We start from the raw sequence: 18,698 nt of genomic DNA, 5'->3' as shown, positions 1-18,698 counted from the left end.
ACATCAGGAGAAACTTCCCAGTGGTTAGAAGTGGTTCAATCAGGCAGCCGATAACTGGGAGGGGGCAACTCTTCCTCACTCCAAACTACAGCAGGAATTTCCTGCATCGGCCACTGGACTGATCTAGAAGGCCACTTCTGGTTCTAAGCCTTTGTGATTCTTCATTGTGTGCTATGCATGAGGCCCTGAATTCAAGGCAGTTAACAGGGCTGGGAAAGACCCCTGCCTGAGTAGATGCTGCTGGCTATGGATGGATCCATAGCTGGATTTGGTAAGAAGCAGGTTTGTGTCTCTTAGTCTTTCTCCTCTGAGTAGGGCCTGATTATATTTTCGAATCCCCAGGCACTATATCGAGATCCGGGAGAAGTACGGGGATGATCTGGCAGCTGCTGTCTTTGCCCTGATGCTCCGAGGAGGCATTAGGTACGTGAGAGCTGATCTGGTCACGGTATCACGTTGGCAGAGGATTGGGCCTCAGAAGGGAATCTTGGGTGTTCTTTGAATGCCCTTTCTTACAAACCTCTCACAGCCAAGGCATAAAGCTAGCAGAGGGCTTATATTGCCAGTTGTTCATTGTTTCCATGATTCTGTTCTTGATTTCAGTTTACAGGGCAGGGTCTGCAGAACTGGGTGGGAAAGCCCTCATAAGAATGTAAGGAGAGGTGTGCTGGATCAGACCAGTGGTCCATCTAGTCCAGCATCCTGTCTTGCACAGTGGTCAACCAGTTCATCTGGGCACAGAGGCCGAGGCCTGCCCCCCATGTTACCTCCTGGCACTGGGATTTTGAGGTTTACCACCTCTGAATGTGGAGGTTCCCTTTAGTCACTAGAGCTAGTAGCTACTGACAGACTTCTCCTCCATCAATCCGTCTAATACTGTTTTAAAAGCCATCTATGCCTGTGGCCATCACTACATCCTCTGGCAGCGAATTCCTCAACAGAACTTTCCTTCCTTTTCCACACTGAAGCCTCTTGTAGATCCCAGAAAATATGCTCCCAGGGCTTGGGAGGAATGGAATAAGATGCAACACAGGGATGTCATGAGGGGGGATTGTTGGAAGAGTTGAAATGTCTAGTGTGCAAAGGAACTGAGAAGAAGACCAATGGATGCACAGAAATGTATATGCAATCAGGACGTGTTAGAAACTACTGAACATGTTCTTTTTTAGTGCAAATTATACTATCATTTACTCTGATTTCACTGCTAGTGGAATACCCCAGAGCTTTCCGAAAACATTGCTTAGCACTCCTTTTGTCAGATACAATACCAAACATATCTGTTAGTATGGCCAGATTTGCCTGGCTGGCAACCAAAATAAGACAAAACGTGCTTAAGATTCTGTGATCAGAATCTATTGTTTATATACGTTCCTAATTTCCATTACATTTTATTTTTTATATTATTATTCCATATCTATTTATGTACGTATTCAGTTTTTAACTTCGTAGGATACTTGATGGTCTATGACTGTGAATAAAGACTTCCAGTTCCGGCAGTGAGTGAGTAACAGTCTGTGTTTTAGCTCCGGCAGTTTTTTAAACAATATAAACGTTTTAATGTTTAGAATAGAATTTTAACCAGCTATCAAGCTATCAAGGTGGGTGCAGCCGCGTGCATCTCGCCCTGCTCTTTTATCTTAGTCTCTATGTTACTCTGCACTTAGTCAGTCAGTCAGTTCCCGTCGTATACATTCCCTCAGTTTTATTAAGGTGAAGGGCTAATTAGTTTATTGTGATTTACGTAGGAGAATTTTATGACTAAAATTGCTCACTCACTGGACCCTTTCTCTGAGAAGGACTTTGATTTATCTCTTCATTGCATGCACAATCTACAATGCCTGTGGGAAAATGCAGAAGAGACCCTGACGAAAGAATTACCCCTCCGGTTGCCAAGCAACCAAAGATTAGTGATTTTTTTTAACCCTCTGGCATGTAAGAACAACAAACTTGTCTACACTGTAGAAACAAAAAAACGCTTCTCACCACTCGCTGCTGACTGGGAGGATGTGGGGGAAAGAGACGCTGAGTCCGAGTTGGTGGAGGGACTTACTGAGACTGAATGGCTTGCTGAGAATACAGAGCCTCAAGTGGAATGCAGCTAGGTGAAGCTGATTGCTAGAATGGTGGACTACATTTTCTCCCATCTTCAAGGAATTGACGCACAAATAAAACATCTTATATTAAAAGTGGACAGGCTGGCAGAGATCCATAAATTGCACCACCTGAGACAACAACCTGCAGAAGGGGAGATTTGTGCTCAAAGACCGGTTCCTAGAGAGAAGTGTATGCCTGACCCAGGATATGAACCAGAACAAGATTTAAGCAGGAGCCACTGCCAGCTGGTTTTGCAGCCAAAGATGATCTGCCTGTCTATATGTGGCCACCCGGACCAAGCCCCCTGCTGGAAAGGAATCTGGTGATCCAAGCAGCATTTGTCAGCTCTGCTTGGAATTTGTGTTCCGAAGGTGGATTTGGTGAAGACTGAACTTCTAACTCCCCAAATCAGATGCAAAGGATACTATTGAGCTTCTCCTCCACCAGAATTCCCTCCTTGATTCACCACAGGAAAAGGTGGCTGCAGAAAAGAGGAGTCCTTCCTACTCAGGTGTTTAGGAATGCTCTAATAGCACCCCTGTGGCGTAAGAGACTTTGTGAGGGTAGGGCCCTGAATGACATACGGAGAAGAGGCCATTTGGATTCAGAGATAAAACAAGATGAGGCAATACTCCAAGTTGACCCCCTCCCCCTTGTGTCCCCCATGCTGTACCCATCCAAACAACAGCACTCTGGAAAGGCAGCCGGTGCCCAAAGGCTCATTCAGAGCAGAGCAAATAGAAACGGAATCACATCAGACTGCACTGGAATCACATCAGACTGCACTAATGCACTGGGATGAAATCCCTCTTATTGCAGAACCCCCACAGAGTACCACCACTCAGCAGTCAGATCTGGAGAGTCCAAAACTGGACACAGGACCCACGGAAGCCAAGACTCCTGTGATTCAGTCACCACAAGCTCATCTGGCTAATGATGTGGAAGATTTCCTGAGTTCTTTTGGGGCTCTGCCATCTGAGGACCAGCAGTTAATTGTTGATAAGCTAGTAACCCAGAGAGTGAGGGAGATCCAAGAGAAGAAAGCGTCACCTTTGGATGGTGCTAAGACACTGGGGTCTGAGCCCCCCTTGTTAGATCCGGTTTCAGAGCCTCCTAAAGATAAAGAAATGCTCGCCTTGAAACGGGCATGATTAGAGTGAGAGCAAGTATTTGGCTGATGTCCTGCTATCAATGGCTTAAAGTAAAACAATCCCAGCAAGGTCTTCTACTGCTGCTTGAACAAGACCAATATAAATCTAAATGGGAAAACAGCGGTCAGATATTACCTAGAGAGATTGGGCCTATCCCCACAGGACCTACTGAAATCAGATAAAAACCAACCTGAACAAATAGTAATACAAAAGGTAGAGGACATCGAACAACAGCAAGTCATAGCAAGGACCCCCAGCTTCTTATCATCTACTGTATTGTCCGGCGTATAAGACGACTTTTTAACCCAGGAAAATCTTCTCAAAAGTCGGGTGTCGTCTTATACGCCGGGTGTCGTCTTATAGGGCGGGTGCTGAAACTTCCGACCCGGACTGGAGAATCTGCCTGGGGAGCCGCCTCCGCTCTGTCCATGTCCGCCGGAGGAGGGAGGGGAGGCGAGCCCGGCGAGGGCGCTCGCTGCCCGGCTGGGAATCAGAGCCAGGCGCGCCAGGGCGCACGGAGGGAAGCGCTCGGCCACGCTCCGATGGCGGCGCAAGGCAGGCAGGCGGCTGGCTGGCCGGCTGGCCAGGGCTGGGGCAGCCGCTCTCCCCGCGTCCTTCTCCGCCTCCTGGCTCCTGCCCACCCGCTCCTGCGTCGCGACTGCAGCCGTGCCACGCTCCAGCCCAGACTGAGGGTGGTTCGGGGCTGAGCGAATGCAGGCGGGCGGGCTGTGTGCTCCTCCTCCTCCTCCTCGCCCCCCCTGCCTCCCTCCCTCCCCGCCTGTGCGTTGGTGCGTCTGGCTCCGCTCTTGCAGCGCGGCCAAGAATGTGACCAACTCCCCAGGCGGGGCTCTTCCAGGAACAGGCGCCGCCTCCCCCCAGCCTGGCTCGGCTTGGCTCCCAGCCCTTGTGCAAAAGGCAAGCGAAAGGGGGCGGCAGGGGAGCACGCGAGGGGCTGGCCTCGGTTGCAGAGGAGTATATCCCAAACTCTATATTTTAACTGGAAAAGTTGGGGGTCGTCTTATACGCCCAGTCGTCTTATACGCCGGACAATACGGTATATAAAACAGATATAGACTCGAGCCACTTTCATATCTTACGGAGCTAAGTGTAATCAAACTACATAGAATCTTTACACTAGCTAGATGCGATGTACTACCATCTGCTGTATTGGAAAGTAGATACAACAAGATTCTGCTTGCGAGGAGGATCTGTCCATGTGAACTTGGAGAAGTTGAGACTACGGAGCATATTTTTTTAATATGCCCCATTTATAACCAGGTCCAACTCGCCATATTATCCCCACTATTGGAAAAACCTATCTGGCTATTCGAACAAATATAAACTTGAAAAATGACTGGCAGACAAAAATCCTTTGACCACAAAACAGGTCGCCAAATTTTGTGTTGTGGAGATTAAAGTATATAGTAAATTAAAAAGCAAAGACGTAGACAAAGTTTGAGCTTTAACTACTGGATTCTAAAAGTGGAGAAATCTGATGGCTGTTTTGTTCATAGGAAAGGGAAATTGTTAAATTACTGTGCAGCAATCTGATTTTAATTCTGATAAGTTTTTATATTGTATTTTATTTGAAATGCTGTATGATTGCTACATATAGTGTGTATTTATTGGTCTTTGACCTCAAATAAATTCAATTAAATGAAGATAAAGAAAGGCAGAGTGTGCCTAATTCTATTGCCCAGGTTTGCAGTGATTCTCATATGCTCAAAGATCCTCTAAATATTTTGCCTCAGTGCTCTAACTTGTGTGACATTGATAGCGACCCCTCCCAAAAAGTTTCCCCAATTTCCCTTATCAAATATTTAATGGGATCACCTTGTACTAGGACTGTACAAAAAAGGAGTCCCTCCCCATATCAGGCAATGCAACCAACGTTCCATTAAATGGTTGTATTTGTCCAGAACATAGTGAGACCTTAAACCTAATAGTGTATCTGGACTGACTGGTTTCTGGACTGACTCATGTCCTGGAATATTGCTGGTTGGGGCAGTAAAGAGGATGACCCTGATTTAATAGAGTTTGCGAAAGACTTTGATATTATTTTGATCCAAGAAACCTGGCGGGTCAGGGATATTTTATTTAATGGATTCACCTCTTATGTATTACCAGTCTTGAAACCTAAGACATGCTGTTTGATCAACAATTCAGCCAGTCTTAATGTAACAACAATTCAACAATTCAGCCAGTCTTAATGTAAGACAGAGGATTGTCCTTCGATTGCCCAAGCTTTCCTTCTAGGCGTTAGAAACTCTCAGATCTTATTAGTTAATGAATATATGCCACCAATTGTTGCCGATAACAATCATAAATCTCTTTGGGAAACATTAGAGTCATATATGATGGATTAGAGTCATATATGGATATTTTAGAGTCATATATGGATATTTATCAATCCATCAGGGCAGCACTACTTATGGGGGGGGGGGTTAATGCAAGACTGGGTAGCAACAACAATAAGCTGGGTAAGGTCTTGAGGATTTTACGCCGCTTTCTTTTCTACATTCAAGAAAATCAAAAGATCAGGTTATTAATCAGGCTGGGCAGTATTTGGTGGATTTATGCTCTAGTCTTAATCTTGATATCTTAAATGGTTCTAGCCAGTATGACCCTCTAGGAGAATTTACCTATATTTCCCCCCGTGGCTGCAGTGTTGTGTATTATATCATCATTTCAGAGGAGCTGAAGGATTGCATTACTAATTTTACAACTGGGGGTCAAACAGAGTGCGACCACTTACCAATTCTACCGACCCTTGAGCTTAGTTATGATTCAGAAAGCTCTACTTCATATTGTTTAGATAGCCCGAACCGTTGTAACCTTAAAAGGATTAAATGGACATCTGACTTCCAGACCCAAGTGAATCAATGGCTGCATAGTAATAGCGCCCTCCAGTTAAATTTTAACCTATCCATCACAAAGTGTATGACAGATGCTCTTTCAATTTATACCTCTGTCATCTCAAATTTAGAGGCCTTCTCACAACCCCCCAGAACTAACTCTAAGAAAGATAAAGTGTGTCCCTGGTTCGATAAAGAATGTTTTAATGAAAAAAAGGAACTTCGCTTCTTGTTCCGCCAAATCCACTCTGGAGCGTGTACCTGGCCCATCTCCAGATACTATGAACTGAGGAAGAAATGTCCTCTTAATGCAAAAGAGACACACCTACTCTAGAGAAATGGTCCCAACTTCACATTGCATTCAAAAGCAAAAACAATAAAGAGTTCTGGTCCATGATACATAGGGCAGGACACACACTTAGCGGGGATTCTAATTTCTCTTCTCTGAGACTCAGAGGACATCTTATGAGCGGGTGTTTCTCTTCCTATGCTCAGGGATAGGCAGGATCTTAAAACCTTCACTTCCTGTCCTGTGGTAGAAACGCCCCCCTGACTTCCAGTTCTAATCCTGCCTCAGAGGGATAAGCATCATCAAAGCGAGCTACTGCTAAGCTTTGAGCTGAGCTACCATTTCAACCTACCTTTTTTCCGTACTAAAACCTAAGGTCTGCCCTTTTTGTGTCCTCCCTGTCAAGTCTGTGCCTTGTTGTCCCGCTTGTGCCCCCGTTGCCTTCCCGACCCGAGCCTGCTCATTTTTTCCCCTCACGGAGGAAAATGGTGGCAATGGAAGAGCGATCCGGAGACAAACTCCTCTCCGAGGACGAGGCTGTGGACGCGGGACTCCTACCCCCCCCCCCCCCGCCGGAAAAAGACGACGGAGGAGGGTGGGGGAAAGAGTAAGCGGCGCAATGAGCCTGAGGCGGCCGCCGGGAGATCAAAACTCAGGCAGCCGGCCGAAGACGTGAAGGTGGCCAGGGAAGCCAAAAATGGTGCGAAAAAGGCGCGAGTTGAGGAAACGGCCACCGAACCTCCCCGTTTGTCCCTGCAAGGTGATGAGGGTGAGTGCTCTCAACCAGCCCGTAATGCCGGGAGACTCTGCTACGGGCGACGGACCCAGCACAGTAAGAACCTCTCTTTCCCAACTTATGGCGGGGGGGCGAGTGAACAAAGCACATCTGCCCCAAGGGTCTTCACCAAAGTCCTAGTCAACATTGTGGCGGTCTTAAGAGAGCAGGGGATCCACATCTTCCCCTATCTTGACGACATTCTGGTGAGCGCCCCCTCGGAACGAACATCAATACTCCACACAGAGACTGTCATTCGAACCCTACAACAAGATGGGTTCCTGGTCAACATGTCCAAGAGCCTCCTGTCGCCAACACAATCAATACATCACCTGGGGGCCATCATAGACACAATTCAGAACAAAATGTTCCTACCTTAAGACAAAGTATCCACGTTACAGGCTCTAGCCAGAACCACCATGACTTTGACATCAACCGGACTATCGTCCCTAGTGAGGCTCCAAGGGCTCATGGTAGCGTGCATCGGCGCGGTACCATGGGCATGATTGCACATGAAGACTCTTCAGTGGTTCCTGAAACCATATCATATCCAGATATCCCAGAAGCGGACGGTTCACAGGTTCCCCACCTGGAGATTGAACGTTGTACTCAATGCACTGACAAAACCACCGTTCAAACCCCTAAGAGAGGTGTCGCTTTCATTCCTGCGTATGAAGGTCATTGCCCTAGTTGCAATTACATCAGCAAGAAGGGTGTCAGAGTTAGGTGCCCTTTCATCTAGAGACAGTCTCTGCATATTCCATGCAGACAAAGTCGTCCTTCGCCCGGATCCAACCTTTATCCCTAAGGTAAACTCAACTTTCCACAGACAGCAAGAGTTGACCCTACCATCATTCTGTCCACACCCGGGACATCCTAGAGAGAAAAAACTTGGCACTTGGACGTAAGGAGAGCTCTCAAAATCTATCTAAAACAAACCAAGCCATTCAGGAGGGCGGAGGCCCTTTTCATATCGATCAATCCACCAAAAAGGGACTATGAATGACACCTTCAACGATCAGCAAATGCATTAAACAATGCATACAACTATGTTACCATCACTCCAATATCCCCTGCCCACAGGGGATCACTGCGCACTCAGTCCGCAGTTCGGCGACCTCGCCGGCCTTCGATAAACACGCCTCGGTGGAAGAGATCTGCAGAGCGGCAATTTGGGCAAGCCCATCCACCTTTGTTAGGCACTACAAAGTCAACGCCTATGCCTCCGCCGATGCGTCCTTCGGGAGAAGAGTTTTACAGCAGGTGGTGGAGGATAACTAATCCCACCCAGAAGTTACAGCTCTTGAAAATCCCACTCATAAGATGTCCTCTGAGTCTCAGAGAAGAGAACGGAGCCTTGGCTTGCCTGTGAGGGCTCCTTCTTCTCTGAGTGAAGAGGACATCTTGCCCGCCCAGGGAGAAGATCAACACATACTAAGCACACCACTGCTGAACACCAGGATGCAAGCACGTTATTTGCCGCCATTCATTCTATCCCAAGTGTGCTTTCCCAAGTTCTAACACCTTGATTGTTGTCAAGTTGGTTATGGCTCCACAGTTGTTTACATTTGTTGCTGCATGTTTTTTCATGTTTAAAATTACTACTGTTATATGTTATATGTGCTTTCTGTCCTAATTTCTGCTTTGGAAGTCCTCGAACTGGAAGTGTTTCTACCACAGGTGTCAGGCCTGCTTTCCACAGCTCTAAGCAGCCTGTCTGACTCTGACTGCTTTAGTTTCGATACCACCAGGTGCCTCTCAAGGCCAAACTGGCTAACCGCTGCAAAGTTTTTAGAAATCCAAAGTGTCCCATGGTTTTGGCTCCATGGACCAGCTGTAGGATTTCTTTTCGGAGCTCTTTAGGCACATACAGCTTAGAATCTGTACCATAAGCCTCTACGTTCAGTTAGAGCGGAGGGGAGGGTCTGCTTAGAGAGTTCAGCTTGGCACGTGGAACTAAGTGAGGCCAAAAAAGAGTCCAAAATGAGCTGATTTAATGGAAAACATACAGGTATGCAGAGCTTACAGGTACATTGGCATGAATGGCAATTGGGAGTACAGGGTAGGCATATAAGGGAAAGTATCAGTTACAACAAGTCAAGGCGCCCCCCCCCCCTCTACTGAGGAGTCGTTCCCACGGGAGATAGCACTGGAATAGGAATGCAGCGGTTAGCCAGTTTGGCCTTGAGAGGCACCTAGTGGAATCGAAACTAAAGCAGTCAGAGTCAGACAGGCTGCTTAGAACTGTGGAAAGCAGGCCTGACAACAGGACAGGAAGTGAAAGTTTTAAGATCCTGCCTATCCCTGAGCATAGGAAGAGAATCACCCGCTCATAAGATGTCCTCTTAACTCAGAGAAGAAGGAGTCCTCACAGGTAAGCCAAGGCTCCGTTCTCAATATCTGCCCAGAAATGGGTCTCTCATTTTACTACTCTTTTCAATGACCCATTTTCTTTTAGTCTTGATAGAGAATAACTAGATTGCCTAGGCAGGCCTGAATGGCCGCCTGTCTCCCCAAAGGAGATATGCGATCTCATAACTAGTCTCAAACCAAATAAAGCTCCGGCCCCTGACTGTATACCTGCAGAACTTATCAAGCACAATATTGATTGGTGGGCTCAACTATTTACGTTGCTCAACTATTTACGTTGATTGATAAATACGGGATCCTTCCAGACTCCTGGTTAAATTCTATTATAATTCCAATCTTTAAAAAAGGAAATCCAACTGTGCCTGAGAATTACTGTCCAATAAGTTTACTCTCCATATTAGGGAAACTGTATTCTAAACATCTGCAATTAAAATTATCTGAGTGGATGAGCACTCAAAATCTTCCAGGAAAGAACAAATAGGATTTGGGGTGAATCACTCAACCTTAGACCACTGTATAACTCTGGCTTTTCTAGCTGAAAAATACCTTCACTCCCCCCAAAGGAAGCTATATGCTGCCTTTATAGACCTACGGGGTGCTTTTGACTCTATCAGTAGGCTTATCCTTTGGGAGAAATTGCAAAAATTGCTCATAGATCGACACCTCTTATGGCTATTGCGTAAACTCCACTTTTCAAACCCCTGTCAGGTCAGAGTGGATAATAAAGGTTCCCTGACGAAAAAGATTCTGGTGACTAAAGGAGTGAAGCAAGGCTGTATCCTAGCTCCAGCCTTGTTTAATCTATTTCTGACCTCCCGTCCTATATGTCTAGACGGGAAAATCATGCCCCTAAACTGAACTCTCATCATGTTCCCATCCTATTGTATGCAGATGACGCAGTGGTGCTTTCCTACACTAGAGTAGGTATGAAGTGAGCTTTAGCAGCCTTTGCATCCTACTGTGACAAAAAAATTCTAAATATCAATTATAACAAAACTAAAATTTTAGTTTTTTCAAGATTCTGGAAACGAACAGTCTGAAGAACTGACAACAGGGAAATCGAACATTTAGGTATTTGTGGATGCTGTTTTCTTATAACCTGAATTGGGCTATTCATAGGGAATGCTCTCTTATATCATCCAAAAGCAATGCTCTCTTATATCATCCAAAAGCAAGATGTCCAGTTCTATCAAAAGGGAAACCATTTTGTACCATAATTCACAGTGGGTAGCCATGTTAGTCTGTCTGCAGTAGTAGAAAAGGGCAAGAGTCCAGTAGCACCTTAAAGACTAACAAAAATATTTTCTGGTAGGGTATGAGCTTTCGTGAGCCACAGCTCACTTCTTCAGATACAGCTAGAATGTGAATCCATCTGTCTTTAAGTAGAGGAGAGTGAATTCAGACAAGCATTAGTATGTAAATGTTAACAGTATGTAAATGTGAATAGCAGGCGTGATGGGATTAGGTGTGGTATGCAGAAGAGTCTGTGATGTCCAGGGGAGAGATGGGTGTGGAGAAATCAGCATTGGTAATGAGCCATGAATGCCACCACCCCAACCATATTAGACAATCCATTGTCTATAGCCAAGCCCTACGCTATAGTCGCATCTGCTCCAATCCTTCAGACAGAGATACACACTTGAGAGACCTACAGCAAACATTTTTGCAACTACAATATCCTTCTGATATGGTGAGAAAGATGATTGAGAAGGCCAGAATGATACCCAGGCGCAACTTACTACAAGATAAGCCCAGAGAGAATGACAACAGAACACCTCTGGTTGTCACTTATAGCTCCCAACTAAAACCAGTCCAACGTATTATTAAGGACCTACAACCAATGCTGTATTGTGACACTTCCCTCGCTGAAGCACTGGGGGGGCGTCCCTTTCTTGCTTACAGTCAGCCGGCTAACCTAAAACAACTTCTCACCCATGATGATAAACTACTTAACAGGAACATGGACTCTGGCACCAAGGCCTGCAACAAACCAAGGTGCCAACTTTGCCCTCATATAGATTCTAGGAACATCATCTCTGGACCCACCAATGTCAGCCATATTATCTCAGGTTCATACTCCTGCTCATCTTCTAATGTGATTTATGCATTACATGCCAGCAATGCCCTTCCACAATCTACATTGGACAAACAGGTCAGTCTCCTAGACAAAGATTAAATGGATATAAGTCTGACATCAGAAACCACAATATTCAAAAACCAGTGGGAGAACATTTCAACCTTCCAGGACATTCTGTTGCAGATTTAAGAGTAGCAGTTCTCTTACAAAGGAATTTCAAAGGGAGATTGGAAAGAGAAACTGCTGAATTACAGTTGATATTCAAACTAAAGTCAATGCATTTACCTGGGCTGAATAAAGACCTTGCATTCATGGCCCATTACCAATGATGATTTCTCCACACCCATCTCTCCCCTGGACATCACAGACTCTTCTGCATACCACACCTAATCCCATCACGCCTGCTATTCACATTTACATACTGTTAACATTTACATACTAATGCTTGTCTGAATTCACTCTCCTCTACTTAAAGACAGATGGATTCACATTCTAGCTGTATCTGAAGAAGTGAGCTGTGACTCATGAAAGCTCATACCCTACCAGAAAATATTTTTGTTAGTCTTTAAGGTGCTACTGGACTCTTGCCCTTTTCTACTACATTTTGTACTAGCAGCTATAAGAATATTTCAGGCCATAATAATCCCACACTTACTGTATGGTATCCCTGTGTGGATCCATGTTTGTAACAATGACGTGGAATGGATAAACTTGACTTTTTTGCTACGCGTACTTGGTATTCCTAACTCAGTTGGATGCCTTACACTATGCACGGAGTTGGGCGTTCATCTTATTGAATCCAGAGCCTGGATTGCCACTATTAAGTTCTGGTTGCCCCTACACTTTCGTGCTCCTCCAAACAGCCTTGTAGCCAGCCTAGTTGCTGGCCCTTATGTATCCAAATGGTCCCAATTCATAGAAAGGAAAATCAGCTCTCTTGGTATTTATATAGGGATGTTGCTAACTTCCAGGGAAGCCTATATCCTTTGGACAATTACAGGGAGAATCTGGGACATGGAATTACAGGGAATAATTGCCGGAGCAAATAGGATCTGTTCACTTACTTTTTTTGGCCTTTCCTTTCCAAAAAGAACAATGGCCGAATATTTTTCCAATTTAGTCCAGCCCTCCCAGCCTTTATACTGGCCAGACTAAATACATTCCCATCAGCTATGGTTTCTGGCAGATATAGAGGTATTCCCCGGAATAAAATACTATGCAGCTGTCATTTGAAAGAACCAGAATCAGTAGAGCATATTCTCTTATACTGTCCCTTGTATCACAAACAACGATTAGAACTAATTAACCCTCACCTTATATCATTAAAAGACTCATCATGTGATGGCATCAAATTTTTACTAGCTAATAGGATACCTTCTGTGTCCTAACGTGGCAGAATTCCTGGCGATTGTTATCAAAAACAAAATAAAGGGTAAAGAAACATAAATAATAAAATCAATCGAGGCAATCTATAGATACTGGGAAAGAACACATAAATGGGTGCTGGTGACGGCTGTGCTGGACATTAAGTCTTAGTTTTTTCCACTTGTCGCTCGGGAGAACGTATTATTACAGCATCTAACGCCGATGAGTTTTAAATTGATAGTTAAGTTTTAGTTATACTGTTGAATTGTGAGTATGGAGTATGGAGATTCATGTATTTTTGTGACTACTATTTTATTACCATGCCATTAAAGGTGACTGAAACTGACAGTGAATAAAGAGAAGAAGACCCAGCAGGGGGCAGGCAAGGGGTCGGCTAGTTAGAGCTGTAAAGGTTAAAGACCTTTCCACCCTTTTCACACTTCTTGTCTGTCCTTAGACTGATATGCTTAGGAACAATTTCCTGCTTCTTCTCAGACATCATTCTACCCTCCTTGGCTAGTTAGACAGCTAGAGGCTTCTGTCTCTCAGCTTTCCTATTCTAAAATGTAGTTCCCTCAATATAGAGCAACTTTATCTTTAATCAGTGAGTCTGATGCTTCTCTGCCTACAGGGATTGGTAGAAATTATAGGGACTCTCTCCTTTGTTTAAATGGAACTGCATTCCCTTGTCCGATTCAGGTTCCTTTGTTTTCGAACACTCTCATTAGTTCTTTGGAAAGGGGGAAGTAAAAACAAATATATTTTTTAAATCTTTCATACCAGGAAAAGCTGCATTCTGCAACCTGGATAAATTCTGCTTATAATGCCGAGCAGTACGTATACATTTGCCTTCTCCTTTTTGCTTAAGCTGCCCAGTAAAGTACCCTCAGCGATGATGGAGTTTGAACAAAAGACTTTTATTTATTTTTTGCTGCAGGTTCCAGGGCCAAACGGAATGGTACCGAGAGCACAACCGAAAGCGGTATTGTGTGGTAGTCGTACATTACCAAGGCATCCCCGTAGAAGCAATTGACTTCAGCGGCTCAGTCATCAACTACGATGGTCTAGGCAGCCTGGGTGAGAACCTGGCCTTGAATCGGGGCCAGTGGGAATGATTCTTGGCATGTGTGTTGCACTTTTTGAACATTCAAGGTGTGTTTTCCTCCTCAAGCTTTTCAAAAAGGGTAAGCAACCGGAATCCCTGGGTTCAAATCTGACCCCACACTGGTTTCCCAGTAGGCCTCCCAGTTTTTTTCTTTTCTTATGGACTTCAGTAGTACTTTCCTACATGAGCCTAGGAGAGGATTCTTCAAAACTCCCCCTGATTGAACCGTTCATGGTTGGTTTTCCGGCCAAGGGACCCAAGCTGTTGGATGAAGAGAGTGCTGATGTGCCGTGGGGAGGGGACTTGGCTTCTTCCCAGCCATTGTTGACTCAGGAGGTGATTGGTATCTCCTCTTGGGTGTATGCCTCTATTGGTGAGTCCAAGCCAAGCGATGCAGGCCCAGGGGGGTGATGGGTATGCCATGCTGGGGGGTAAACACCCAGAACAGGCTCTGGAAGAGCAATGGAAGTTCTGTCAGAATTAAGTTCTGCCCATGACCTAAGGACCTCTTCACCTTCTGAGACCTCTGCATACAAAGGCCATGCTCTCTCATGCACCTCTCTGTGGTCATGAGGGCTAGAAACTTTTGCAAAATTTGCAAATTTGTATTCTCTGCCAAGCCCAGGAATACAATGAGTTTGCACCCATGTACTCACTGTGGCCTAATGCTACCTAGCGAGTTAGCGCAGAACTGAGAATCAAAGCAAGGCAATCCCTGCCTTGTGTCTTCCTCTTACCCCTTACGTTATGCTAGGCTTCTAGTTTCCTTCAGCATCTCGCTCACTTAACCTTGCTGCTGCAACCCAGCTTTATGGTTTTTTCCCCTGAACCTCTTGCTGCTGAGTTTGGCTTTTGGCCCCTGCTCGTTTCCAGAAGACGTCAGCCACCACTTCAGGCTGAGCCAGATCTCTGAGTCCTAGGACTTCTTTTCACTGCTCCGACCCTTGGGGCATTGTTTGAAAGAGGGTGCCTCTGAGCATGAGCAGAGTGCTCTCTAGAGAGCAAAACCAGTCAATTGGGTTGGCAGTAATGCGTGCATTGTTTCGGTGGCAGTCCTGTTCTCAGACCAAAAGGATCGAAATTGGGGAATTAAGTTATGTTTATATATCCATGTGTCGATCATACTAGGATCGGGCAGAGCTCCAGGGCTTCGTTTTGGAATCAGTAGGGCCCCTGTTAAGGTGACGCAATGCGCCACCATGCCCTTGTGAGCAAGATGCAGCTGTCAATTATCACCTTTCTCTTTCTCTCCTCTCCTCCCCGCAGTTAACCTGAAAGCACTGAAACATCTAGATCTCAGCCGGTGCCCCAACGTGGATGACTGGAGCCTTAGTCGGCTGCACATCTTCAGGGACACACTGCAGGAGCTATCCCTCGCTGGCTGCCCCCGGGTCACTGAGAGGGGGCTGGCTTGCCTCCACCATCTGGAGTAAGTACCTGCCACTGATTTGCGCATGGGGGGATCCCAAGCTTCTGGCTCCATTTCAACAGGACACAGGCTGGTTGCTTCACATGAGCAGCATTCCGCTTTCAACGAGACACATGGAGCTGCCTTATACTGAATCAGACCCTCGGTCCATCAAGGTCAGTATTGTCTGCTCAGACTGCCAGCAGCTCTCCAAGGTCTTTCTCATCACCTGCTCTCTCATCCTTTTAAATGGAGATGCTGGGGATTGAACCTGGGACCTTCTGCATGCCAAGCAGAGGCTCTACCACTGAGCCACGGCCCCTCTGCCCGAAGTCCCTCGGATGACTGTTGTTGCTTCTGCCAGCATCCTGTTGAAATCAAGCCTCCATGGCAAAAGAGCAGGGCAAATTTACCAGGGACCGCAGAATCCCTAAGATCACAGGCTTCTTAACCCACCAGCCCCTTCTGTTGGGCTTGAAGCCAATGGAATGGGGATGTTTTCTGAAGCCAGAACACAGGAGACGCTTGCTGGGTATCAGGCCAAGATGGCTGGAAAACCAGATGAACCAGAAGACACTTGGGCAACAAGGCATCTCCTTCATTTGGAAGCTTGAGTCACCGCTGTGATCCAAGTGTGGCGTTTGCAAGATTCGCTTGTAGTCCTGCCCCGTTGAGATAGTGACACTAATTTGCACTGGAGGATTTACCCCTTCCCATTGTTTGTGTGACCGCCCCCCCCCCCCCAAACAGCTGCCCTTTTCAAACTGGGATGGAAGAGAACTTGCCCTAACAGGCGTAAGCCTTTTTAAAATGTTCAGCTGAAGGGAGGAGATTTGAAGGATGGGAGCAGGCAGTTTCTTCCTCACTCATAATCCCAGAATTCTGGGTCACCCAGTGTAACCCAACAGCAAGAGATTCCAGGCCCAAGGAAGTCCTGCTTCATGCCACACCTAATTAACTTATGGAATTCACTGCCACATCATATGGGATGGCCCTTATCCTTGGATAGCCCTTTTTAAAAAAAAAGAGCAGGTGGATTTCCAGGAAGATGTCCTTATTGAAGCTTATTAACCATGATAGCTAAATAGAGCCTCCTGCTTTAGGAGAAGCGTACCTCAAAGTTGATCTCTCATTTCCTGTTTCAGCTAACATCCTAAGATCAAAATAGCTTCCAGAACAATAAGTAAGGATACCTTCATCTTGCAGGCCCTGATTAATCAGTTGAAGATCTCTGTTTGAAGACTGCTGCTTATGGGGGGTGGGTGGGAATAGAACAGGTATGGTAACAATGGAATGAATTGATCTTTATTTCAGGATTATTTGAGCAGGAAGGCAAGAATGTGATTTTTATTAACCTTTTCCCTCCCTTGCAGAAGCCTCAGACGGCTGGATGTCTCCGACCTCTCCGTCCCCAACAAAGGTTTAGTTCAGATCTTGCTAGAGGAGATGTTACCCCTGTGTGAGATTGTCGGGATCAGCTACAATGACAAACTCACTCTGTGCGTCGAACCTGATGCTCACCAAGGTCAAATAGAGCCACCGCAGGGAGATTCCTGCCTCCGGAAAACCAGCGAGATCCCTGTATGAGTGGGACAGGTTGAAGGATTTCAGAGGGTTTTTTTCTCTCTCCCCTCCCTCCCCGGATCCCTCTGATCCCTCTTGACACTCAAGTTGACACAAGGAAAGCAAAAAAAAAAAAAAATAAGGTACTTCTAAACTACACCTGGACTTCTATAGGTTATTATTTCTGGTGGTCACTGTTATAATAAATGGAGCCTCCATGTTAAGAGGAAATATACTTCTTTGTTCTTTGGTTGTAGAGTGTTAATTTTTTTTAAAGTCATAGTAGCTAAAAATAAGCAAATGAGCAGCTGTGTCCTTAACCTGCAGGCTTGCCAGCGAATTGGCTGGACTCAAACTTCAGTTTGACTGATCTGCTGATTGTGTTATGAGCGCCTTTATTGGCTCACACCTTGAATTGTGTTTAACTTCATGGAAAGTTTCTTTGTGTTCTATGTGCTGGGGAAAGTGCCCTATCTTTATCTGATTCAAACCTAAGTGCCAGCCCATTCTGCCAGAGCAAAAATACTCCTAGTCCAGCATTCTATTACAACAAGGTAATAGACCACACACCACACACACCTTGGATAACCCCATAAGCATGCCAAAAAAGGCAGCAGTCCTCTTGGGTCGCCTTAGCAATATCTGGGAGTTAAGGTAGACTGCTTCTGAATGTGGAGGCTCCATTGTAGTTCGTCTTTATTTTCTTCTGAGCAGAGCCTACACTGCTTATCATAAGGCAACTTGGCCGACTGAGTTGGCTGGAGTTGTTGTGTCTCCTGGTGCCTTTCCAATGTTTACCCACTTTGGCCCCACCTGCCAAATGCACACCAGGAATTTATGCAAGGGCAGGCCGATCCTGGGTGTGGCCTTTCACAGCTCGTATGACAAGCAGGCGTGACAGGACGTTTTAAAAAAATCTTGCCCTTTTGTGTTTAGTAATCCCCTTCAGGGTTTCTCTCTTTTTGTGCCAAAGGTGCTATTGTTCGCCAGTCTCAGCCTGTTGGTCCCCCGACCCTTGTTGACATCTCTTGGTTTCAGAGCCCCAGATGTGAGGCAGATGAGTCCTTCCTGCCGGGAGATTTGCATCTTTACCTGTTGACGAAAATGCAGCAAGCAATTTTACAAGTCCGGACTGGTCCAGAGGTGCCCGAAAGCCTCCGGGATTAGCCCACTTGCCTGAGCCACAAAAAAGAATTTGAAACATTTTTTTTAAATTTCATATGTAACTTTCAACAACCCCTTTATCTGCTTTGGCACTGAAATGGATCTGAATAAAAGAAAAATCACATGATGCTAATTCCCAACACCAGAATCGGAGAAGAAAAACCATTCCCTGTTGAAACATTTGTCAGTTTGTTCTGGGTTTTTCCACAGTAGTAAAACTGTGTAGTAGTAGTAAAACCCAATCTCAAGGAGCAGACAAACCATTGAGCATCGAGTGAGGAGATCTACGTTCAAATTCCTGCTTAGCCATGAAGCATATATAATTCTCAGCCTGATTTACCTGTCAAAGTGTTGGCAAGGATAACTTACAAGACAGGGGCTTGGAAAAAGGAGGGGGGAAATCCTGTCCAAAGTTAGATTCTGAAACCTAAGGTAAAGCTAAAGTTGGCAAAACGGCTGCTTTTGGTTTATGGGTGAGGTAT

The 18,698-nt window shown here is 45.6% G+C and overlaps 1 protein-coding gene across 1 annotated transcript in view; it reads left to right on the top strand.

Annotated features, from left to right (window-relative positions):
• DMAC2 (distal membrane arm assembly component 2) overlaps positions 1-18,219 on the top strand; it is a 28,742-nt gene extending 10,523 nt beyond the window's left edge. The window contains exons 3-7 of the mRNA XM_056845748.1: positions 343-423; positions 13,914-14,053; positions 15,348-15,510; positions 16,863-17,070; positions 18,091-18,219. Of these exons, the coding sequence (XP_056701726.1) occupies positions 343-423; positions 13,914-14,053; positions 15,348-15,510; positions 16,863-17,070; positions 18,091-18,219 (721 nt within the window). The remainder of the gene's footprint in view (positions 1-342; positions 424-13,913; positions 14,054-15,347; positions 15,511-16,862; positions 17,071-18,090) is intronic.
• The last annotated feature ends 479 nt before the right edge of the window (positions 18,220-18,698 follow it).

Source organism: Euleptes europaea, chromosome 3 (assembly GCF_029931775.1).
Source record: "Euleptes europaea isolate rEulEur1 chromosome 3, rEulEur1.hap1, whole genome shotgun sequence".
Lineage (NCBI taxonomy): Eukaryota > Metazoa > Chordata > Lepidosauria > Squamata > Sphaerodactylidae > Euleptes > Euleptes europaea.
This window is presented reverse-complemented; position numbering and strand designations above follow the sequence as displayed.